This window comes from Otolemur garnettii, unplaced genomic scaffold (assembly GCF_000181295.1).
Source record: "Otolemur garnettii isolate 467f Iridium unplaced genomic scaffold, OtoGar3 scaffold00028, whole genome shotgun sequence".
Taxonomy (NCBI): domain Eukaryota; kingdom Metazoa; phylum Chordata; class Mammalia; order Primates; family Galagidae; genus Otolemur; species Otolemur garnettii.
The window spans coordinates 5,780,554-5,790,722 of record NW_003852423.1 but is presented as its reverse complement, the minus strand read 5'-3'; the positions used below and the strand labels follow the sequence as shown (position 1 = coordinate 5,790,722).

The window sequence follows — 10,169 nt, the reverse complement described above, 5'->3', positions numbered from 1 at the left end:
AAAAAAAAAAAAAAAGAGATCCTTCCTCCTTGACCTTCCAAAGTGCAAGGATTACAGATGTGAACCCCTGTGCCCAGTCACAATAAGCTGCTTTAAAAAGGAATATGGAGTGCTTTTTGTTCTGTGAGGAGAATTTTTTTTCTGAGACAAACTCAAGCTGTCACCTGGGTAGAGCACTATGGCATCACTGCTCACAGCAACCTTAAACTCTTGGGCTCAAAAGATCCTCTTGCTTCAGTCTCTCAAGTAGCTTGGACTACAGCTGCCCGCCCCAACATCTGGCTATTTTTTTGGTTGTAGTTGTCGTTTGGTGGGCCTGGGCTGGATTCAATCCTGCCAGCTCCCATGTATGTGGATGGCATTTTAGCCGCTTGAGCTACAGGTGTCAAGCCATGTGAGGAGAATTTTGAGGGGCATTGGATGTAGTGAAGAAAATGTGGACTCTGAGCTTAAGTTTTCTCGGCTACAAAATCAGAAACATTTGGGAGGCTACCATGGGCAGATTGCTTGAAGTTAGGAGTTCAAGACCAGCCTGGGCAACATAGCAGATTTTATCTCTACAAAAAATAAATATCCTGGCTTTTCGAGGAAGACGCAGTGGCAGGTTCGGCAGAGGCATGTTGTGCTCGCTTCTGCTCCTAACTCACTCCCGAGGAATAAGTGTGTAAGGAAGCCGTGCTGCACCGCAGCCTGGACTTTTAAAGATACCAGAAAAACAGCATGAGCCAGAGGCAGCAACTCATCAAATTAGAATTCCTCTCACCAGCTGCAATGTAAAGTCCCTGGAAGAGGTGTGTGCTGACTTGATCAGAGGCACAAAGGAGAAGAATCTTAAAAAGTGAAAGGACCCGTTCAGATGCCCACCAAGAGTTTGAGAATCACTACAAGAACAACTCCTTGTGGGGAAGGTTCCAAGACTTTGGATGGTTTCCAGATGAGAATCCATAAGCGACTCATTGACCTGCACAGCCCTTTGGAGTTAAGCAGATGGTTTCCATCAGTATTGAGCAGGGAGTTGAAGTCACCATTGCAGATGCTTAAATTAACTATTTTAATAAATTGATGACCAGTTGCTAAAAGAAAAAATTTTAAAAAATACAGTCAGACCCGGTGGCTTGGTAATCCCAGCACTCTGGGAGGCCAAGGCTGGTGGATTGCTTGAGCTCATCAGTTCAAAAGCAGCCTGAGCAAGAGTGAGACCCTGTCTGTTAAAAAAAAAAAAAAAAAGGCAACAAAAAATAACCAGCATTGTGGAAGGCACCTGTATTCCTAGCTACTTGGGGGATTGAGGCAAGAGGATTAATTGAGCCCAGGAGTTTGAGGTTGCTGTGAACTGTGACTTCATGACACTCTATCAGGGATAAGAAAGTGAGACTCTGTCTCCCCTTGCCACCAAAATATATATATATATATTCATGTACATATATGTATGTATTTATAGCAGATAGCTTTATCAAAAGGCCTGGCACATAGGTACCTGATGAATAATAACTTTTGTTTAACCCACTGGTTCTGGGCTGCTTGTCTAAGCAATTTGAGGTGGTTTGAGCTGAGGAAGGCTGGTTCTTCAAGCACTTACACCACTGAACCTTGAAAGGCTCCTCTGTGGGCTCCAGCACAACAGTCTCCTTCCTATACCAACTTACTGTCATTTCTCCATGCCCTCGTTGACAAGCTTTATTAGTTAATGAGGGTTGCATTGATATTCTTCAGTTTTCTGTTCTAAGCATCTGCTACTTGGAAAGTTCTGTGACTGGGATGTATTTGTGAATAGAGCTTGGTGGTTTGGAGTTGAATTCCAGAGTCCACGTGCATGGAATGGACACTGTGTGTCACTATTTTTCTAGCTGTGACTTTGGTCAAGCTAATCTGTGGTTCACTCTCCTCTCTAATATGGGAATGATTATAGTCTTCTGCACATGAGGCTGTTGAAAGGAACTAAGTTACTGTCCTCCCAGAAAAACACTTACACTAGTTAGAGCTCAAAACTTAGCAATTGTTCATTTTCTAACACATCTCATTGCTGCTAGTAAACCTGTTAAATTTGCTAAGGAGCTAGGGAAGTAGTTTTAAAATGTTGATAGCTGCTTCTGTTACTTCAAGTTCTATGAATACCTCTTCTAAGAAGATTCTTCAAATATGGCTGTCTCCACGGCAGAACTTAACATGGAAATTCCTGCCACCTTGTGGCTAAGATAACTCAAACGTTGATAGCACATATATTACAGGTAATATGCATGATTGTTTCAGGCTTAAGTCTTGAATTAATAACTTATAAAAATAATGAAATTAATAAAGTTTAAATCTTGTTTCATTAAAAATAGAAGCGTATTAGTGAACCCTTTGTTTCTTGGATCCAGAGAAGGCTCATTTATCTTGTTCCCTCTTCCAGGGGTGCTGAGATAAAACAGTCCAGGACAGATTTTATATTGGAGGATCTGTCTGTCACGTGTGACCAGGAATAACCCCTTATAAGGGGTAGGCATTCAATTCTTGTTCAGGGCTCTACTCATTTTTGTTAAGAAACATGAGTGTTGGCTTGGCGCCTGTGGCTCAAGCAGCTAAGGCGCCAGCCACATACACCTAAGGTGGCGGGTTCAAATCCAGCCTGGGCCCGCCAAATAACAATGATGGCTGCAACCAAAAAAAATAGCCAGTTGTTGTGGTGGGTGCCTGTGGTCCCAGCTACTTGGGAGGCTGAGGCAGGAGACTCACTTGAGCCCAGGAGTTGGAGGTTGCTGTGAGCTGCGATGTCACAGCACTCTACCCAGGGGGGATAGCTTGAGGCTCTGTCTCCAAAAAAAAAAAGAAACATGAGTGCTAAATGTTGAAGCCATCAGTGTAGCTGCTTTACTGCAGTGTGAAGATCTGTATCAGGTAAACATAGTTCTCATTAGAAGTGTTTGAAGCAACATGGCCAATGACTAAAGGGAAGAAAATTCTCACTTAAAAGTATGTAAATAGAAGATTTACGATGGAAAAAGAAGTAAAGCAAAGAAATAAAGGGATTTCTTGCCATTTTGCTCTTTAGAGATACTTATTATCAGTGTTAAATTAGTCAGGGTTTGTAGACTTTGTCCTGTGCATCATAACTTTCAAAATTACTAAGATCATTCTTCAGAGTCTTGTGGATTATTTTTTCATTAAATATATTTATGCTATTATCTGTACACAGTATTTCATCCATACTACAGTTTATGGATTTAAATATCCAATCTTCTTTTATTCATCCTCAAGGGTGTTTCTTTTTTCTTTGTTTTTTTTTTTTTTTATTTGCTTTTAGAACCAATTTAGCTGTGAAGCCCTTTGTAAGCAAATATATGTACGTCTTTGTGCTTTATTCATAATTGTTCGCTTAAGAGGCATTCCTGCAATGCTGTTATGAGGCTTTATTGCTGAATTGTATCAACATGTATGTATGTATGAATATAGAAGTACCTTATTCTTTGTATAAGAGAATTTATGACTTTTCAGTAATGGCTAACCCTCATTTTGTTAGGACCTATGTGATATACAGCAGTGACATCTGGGAATAAAAAAAAAGGGAAAGTTTAGACATAGAATTTTAGAGCTGAAAGGGACTAAGTCTAATCTTTTAGTTTTATAGGTAAGGCAGCTAATGCCAAACAAGAAATTGACCTTTCCAACATAACATGGGTACTTAGTGTTCTTATTGAACTAGGTTTCTGATTGCTAATCCGTGTTCATTTTCATTCAGATCTGTCTGTGTGGACTCTGGGGTACATTTAACTTCTTGGGGCTTCATTTCTTTTTCTTCTTGGAGATAGTTTAACTTTGTTGTCCTTGGTAGAGTGCTATGGCATCATAGCTCACAGTAACCTCAAACTCTTGGACTCAAGTGATTCTTTTACCTCAGCCTCCTAAGTAGCTGGGACTACAGGTGCCCATCACAATACCTGGCTAGTTTTAGACACAGGGTCTCACTCTGCCTCAGGTAAGCTCAGGCAGTCCACCCACCTCAGCTCCCAGAGTACAAGGATTATAGGCCTGAGCCACTGTGCTGGCCTTTCCTTTCCTCTCTCCTTCCCCCTCATCTTCACAGGCCATCCCACAGTTACAAACATCCAACTGACACACAACTCACACTTACGAACAGGGGCCATTATAGGTAATAGGTAAATGTACCTGTTCCAGCTTACATACAAATACAATTTAAGACCAAACCTGTGGAACCTATCCTATTCATAACCTGGGGACCGCCTGTACTACTTTTATTAAGACATTTTCAGCTATGAACTGTGGTCACCTCAACAAAACTTCTTGCCAATACAGTTAAGTGCCACCAACTAACAAAATAACTCAGCATCTTCTACATGACTTTTAAAATAGCCTCAAGAGCAGAGAGTCATGTAAGGATGAAAAACAGCATCCTGGGCAATACACATGTGGGGCAAACATCCTTGTTCTCTTGTTAGAATGATTATCATGACAGTTATTGATCTCATGCCTTATAGGTTTGGTGAAAATATTAAAAGTTTTTTCCCCACAAGCTCAACAGATCACCATATGACATAGCTGAATATCAAACTTTGTGTATAGAAAGGTTTTGATAATTGATTTAACCCTAACCCTAGAAATTTAGGGTCCCTACTCACAAGAAAGTCGTTGCATTTACTTGTATATACTTTTTCACCTGTGTCTGAGTTTGGAGCACTGTGATTTGTGGGGTCAGGAACTCTGCTTCACTGATGGTTGGACAGATGGACCCACAGGATGGAGGCCATCCACTCTCTGTTTGGCACAGCCTGAGTTGGAGCCCTGAGGGCTCGGTATACTCTGGGTACTAGAGCACTGTGCTATCTGACCTCCTGGGTGAGGGAATCTTTTCTCTTCCCCTCAAAAAAAGGTAGCTTTAGGCTGTGTGCGGTGGCTCATGCCTGTAATTCCAGCACTCTGGGAGGCCCAGGTGGGTGGATTGCCTGAGTTCCCAGGTTTGAGGCCAGCCTGAGCAAGAAAGTGCAAGACTGTATCTCTAAAAATAGCTGCCTGTAGTCCCAGCTACAAGGGAGGCTAAGGCAAGAGAATCACTTGAGCCAAATAATTTGAGTTTACTGCAAGCTGTGATGCCATAGCACTCTACCAGGGGCGACAAAATGGACTCTTAAAAAAAAAAAAAAAAAAAAAAAAAAGAGGGGTAGCTTTAAAGCAGTACAATGAAATGTAGAAATTATAGTTTTTGAGAAGTTGTGACCTGTGACTTTTAGACATAGTTCTAGAAGATATGGAAGCTTCTGGTAACTTACATGTTTACCTCTGTTTGTCCTCATGGAGATGGATGTCTGTCTCAAGAAGGAAGTTAAGTACCTTTTTTATAATGTTATTGGTTTATTTTCATTGTCAATTTATGTATTCTCTTATGAAACTGCCAATACTAATTTTATAATGGGAAAGGACATAATAATGCACTGTACTGCCTTTTATTCCTAGATACAATTGATTTCTTCTTTGGGTTCAGTTCCTTATTTTTTTCCCCCAAAGAACTTTCAATGGTATATATACCCCCGGACTGAAAAAGGGGGTATATAGTCCTTGCTTTGAAGGAATCTCTAGTTGGTTGAAACATCTACAACTCCAACTTTTTATAATATGCACCATAAATATTACAATTTCTCAGTTGCTATATTCCTTTAGAAATAACCAAAATACGCCTGTAATCCTAGCACTCTGAGAGGCTGACATGGGTGGATTGCCTGAGCTTACAGGTTTGAGACCAGCCTGAGCCAGAGTGAGACCTCATCTCTAAAAATAGCCTGGCAGGCGGGCCTATGGTTCAGTGAGAAGGGCACCAGCCCCATATAGCGAGGGTGGGGGGTTCAAACTCAGCCCTGGGCAAATTGCAACAAAAAAATGTTGCGTTGTGGCTGGGGCCTGTAGTCCCAGCTACTTGGGAGGCTGAGGCAAGAGAATCTCCTAAGCCCAGGAGTTGGAGGTTACTGTGAGCTGTGTGACTCCATGGCACACTACCCACTCTATCGAGGGTGATAAAGTGACTCTGTCTCTACAACAACAAAAAAAATAGCCTGACAGTTGTGGTGGGCGCCTGTAGTCCCAGCGACTTGGGAAGCTGAGGCAAGAGAATTGCTTGAGCCCAAGAGTTTGAGGTTGCTGTGACGTCACAGCACTCTACCAAGGATGACAAAGTAAGACTCTGTCTCAAAAACAGAGAAAAAGAAAAAATATATTTTAAGACCCTTTAGTTTATATTCCCTTAAGAAAAAGAGGAGGCAACTACAACAACAAGCACAAAGAAAAATAGCTGGGTGTTGTGATGAGCGCCTGTAGTCGTAGCTACTCCAGAAGCTAAGGCAAGAGAATTGCTTAAGTTTGAGGTTGCTGTGAGCTATGACAGCACAGCACTCTACCCAGGGTGACATAGTGAGACTCTGTCTCAAAAAAGAAAGAAAGAGGGAGGGGCAAGAGAAAAGTAAAGAATGATATGTTAACTTGAGGTTATGTAACCAGGGCATTGGTATCGTAAGTGTGGTATGTGCCTGCTGTCACCTGTGTAGCTGATGAAATATCGCCCTGCAACAGAGAAATCACATTAAAACATTCCAAGACATGTTGTATTTGAAAGAAAGCAAGCCACAGAGCAATGCTCATCATGACCACAATTCTGTGATTGATGGGTAGATAGACTAGAATGTTACTTTGTTTTGTTTTTTGGCTTCACTGACGCCGTTGCCTCTTTCCCCCAAATAAGATCACAAACTCTGCAAGGTCGAGGTCCACTGTCTCTCATAAAAGGTGCTGAGATTTCGAGTGATCGGCTATCCTGAGGATTAAATTCTACCAGTCTTTTGTGAATGGTTTAATGATATTTGTCCATCAATTCTTAAAAATGTTTTAAACACTTGTATTCTTTTAGAGGGTGCAATAGAGATTGCTTCCATTCTGAGATAGAAGTGTTAGCCAGAACAAGAACTGCCCATTTACTTCTCTCTTGCTGATGATGATCCTAACCTCGTGGGTTAAGCTTGAGAGTTCAACAATGCACACAATCTTATGTACATTAAAGGAAAAATATGTATTGGGGGGGTGATGGGGTCCTGAGGGAGAGGATTATGTGTTCTGGGTTTGCTACTTTGAAGTGGCTTCATTCAGAAGTTTTAGAACCAGTAATCCTGAGTGGAAGAGATGGGTGTTGCTTGCTAAAAGATGTATTATATGGTTCCATTTCTCTTCCCACCCTCTGTCCCTTGTCAACTTATAGAGCCTTAGACAAACTGAACGGATTCCAGTTAGAGAACTTCACCTTGAAAGTAGCATACATCCCCGATGAAACGGCCGCCCAGCAGAACCCCTTGCAGCAGCCTCGAGGTCGCCGTGGGCTTGGGCAGAGAGGCTCATCAAGGCAGGGGTCTCCGGGGTCAGTGTCCAAGCAGAAACCATGTGACTTGCCTCTGCGTCTGCTGGTTCCCACCCAGTTTGTTGGAGCCATTATAGGAAAAGAAGGTGCTACCATTCGGAATATCACCAAACAGACCCAGTCCAAGTGAGTATTGCTGGGTGTCAGGGCGTCAGCGTCCTCTCCTTGGATGCTGAGGGACACAGTGTCCGCTTCTGGTACTCGGTGACTGTGTGAGCGTGATTATGAGCCCTCCTTGTATAGTACTTGGGAATGTGCAAAACACTTGTGATTTGATATCTGTGTTCATTTTATATAAATCCGGGACTAAACCTTAATTTCAAAGGGAACCTGAAATTTTCACACATGAATGGAAAGCAAGTGATACCTAATCCACTTTTGGTGAGGGAGGCCCTGGCACACAAAAAGGCACTTCAAGGTAGTTCTCCGCCCCAACCTGCATCCCCCCTCCCTGCCTTTATTGCTTTTAGAAGTGATTTTCTGGGTTCAGGCCATTTCATCTGTGGCCTCAATACAGAGATGGGTTTTTGGTCTTTATTTGAGTAAAGAAATGCTCATCTTATGGTGATTAAGCCTTGTACTTAGAATGCCTTTTTCTTTAGGATGTTGTTTGATATTTTTAATTGGAAGGCTTTAAGGGATTAAAAGATTCCCATCCAAATGTTGGAGCTAACTGTTCAGAAGTAGAAAGCAGGAACTATTTGTTTTTATCTATCAATATGTATCACCGTACCCCAGTATTAAGTCCTTTGCCTGGTACATAGAAGGCTCTTTTTTGTTTGTGACAAAAGTCCCACTTTTTCACCCTAGGTAGAACGCCATGGCATCATCATAGCTCACAGCAACCTCAAACTCCTAGGCTCAAGTGATTTTCTATTTTTAGTAGAGACAGGGTCTCACTTTTGCTCAGCCTGATCTCCAACTCCTAAGCTCAAAGGATCCTCCCGCCTCAGCCCCCAGGGTGCTACGATTACAGGTGTCTCCCATCCCGCCTGGCCCACAGAAGGCTCTTGTATTTGTCAGGTGATTGAAAGGACGATACATGGATTATGTTTGAGCCCTTTACACGTACCTAAGACGCATTCTCAATTTAGAAGCCCCAGTGCAGTGTATGCTAGTTGTTTTGCTATCTAAACCATACTGTTGTGCGTATTTTGACCAAAGAAGCTTAGTGATGAACTCTCATCCCATGCCCAGATTGGTAAAGTGGGACTAGGCTCATCTCTGGGCCTGCTACTGCCTTGTGTCCTGAAGGACCAGTGAGTGTGCCATGGAGAGGTTGTGTACAAACAGTGTCATTGTACAAGCCTTAGGCCAGCTACAGAAATGATTGGGTTGTTTTGTCTTTTAAGTTTAGAAAGGAGAATGATTTCATTTTATGTGATCTGAGGAATTAAGCACTTTCTCAGAAAACTGGAAATATGGTGCTGTGTGGTGCTCTGTGTGCCTTTGAAATGTGTTTGTTCTGACAGGCAAAGGAGGACATCCGTATTCATCACAGGCACCATGCCTGTATTGAACTAGCTGGCCCATTTTCCACACAGAGCCAAAAGAACTGTATTGGGTGTATTTAGCTGCATGCCTACCCCTCCGTAGTGGCATTGAGCCTGCTTTGAATCAAAGACATTTGGTGTTGGTATCTATGTGCACATTTAATGGCCCTGACTTCTTCATGAGGACAACTGAACCATCACCTAGATTAGTTTACCTGGCTTTAATCTTAAAATTTAAGGGCTTCTTGTCTCCATTGGTCCACCATTAGCTGCAGAAACTGTGGCTTCCCTTCCTTGTCCTGAGGCAGATTAGAGTTCTTCCTTTTCCAGCTACTCATTTTGGTGTCAGATGAAAGAGCTGGGACGTCAACTGAACTGTTTGTTTTACTTAAGGCAGGAAGATGGGGGATGGAGAAGAAGGGAAGTGATTCATCTGCAGAGCTCTGCCCTTGGATTTAATTAACTCTTGCTGTTAAAATTAGTCATTATTAGAACCTCTGTTTCTGGAATGGTCTCAGAGGGCTACCCTAATCTCCAAAGCCACAGTCCCTTCTCTCAGAGGATCAGAGTTTGGTAGTCTTTAACACAGGAAAAGGTGGAAATAAGCTGGAGTGAGGAAGTTAATGTTACCGGGAGACCAGCAGCACTGATGGAAACAGTAGCTGGGAGGCTGTTTCCTAAGGTTGGGACTGTTATTATCTAAGACACCTTTTCTTTCTTTCTTTCTTTCTTTCTTTAAAGACAGTCTTACATTAGCCTAGCTCACAGCAACCTCAGACTCCTGAGTTCAGACATTTCTCTTGTCTCAGCCTCCTGAGTAGCTGAGACTACAGGTGCCCACCACAACGCCTGGCTAATTTTTCTATTTTTAGTAGAGATGGAGTCTCACTCTCGCTTAGGCTGGTCTTGAGCATCACAGCTCACAGCAACTTCAAACTGTTGGACTCAAGCAATTCTCTTGCCGCAGCCTCCCAAGTAGCTGGAACTACAGGCATCTGCCATAATGCCCGACTATTTTTTTGTTATTGTTGTTTAGTAGACCCAGTCTGGGTTTGAACCTCCCATCCCTGGTGTATATGGCGCTATAACCACCAAGCCTTTTCTTACACTTTCTAAACAACAGCAAGCTTGTTTCATATTTAATTCAAAATGTATAAATATACAAATTTAAAATTATCTCACCTAGGCGGTGCCTGTGGCTCAAGGAGTAGGGCACCAGCCCCATATACCAGAGGTGGCTGGTTCAAACCCAGCCCCGGCCAAAACTGCAACCAAAAAAAAAAAAA

At 42.4% G+C, this 10,169-nt stretch overlaps 1 protein-coding gene across 3 annotated transcripts in view; it reads left to right on the top strand.

The window, feature by feature from the left end:
• The window catches only part of IGF2BP3 (insulin like growth factor 2 mRNA binding protein 3), a 156,162-nt gene that overhangs the window by 108,750 nt on the left and 37,243 nt on the right, over positions 1 to 10,169 (top strand). For 2 of the 3 annotated variants that reach the window (XM_003788501.2, XM_023512476.1), the window contains exon 6: positions 7,235 to 7,516. The exons of the other annotated variant lie outside the window; for it this stretch is intronic. In XM_003788501.2, the coding sequence (XP_003788549.1) occupies positions 7,235 to 7,516 (282 nt within the window). The remainder of the gene's footprint in view (positions 1 to 7,234; positions 7,517 to 10,169) is intronic. 3 annotated transcript variants of the gene reach the window in all.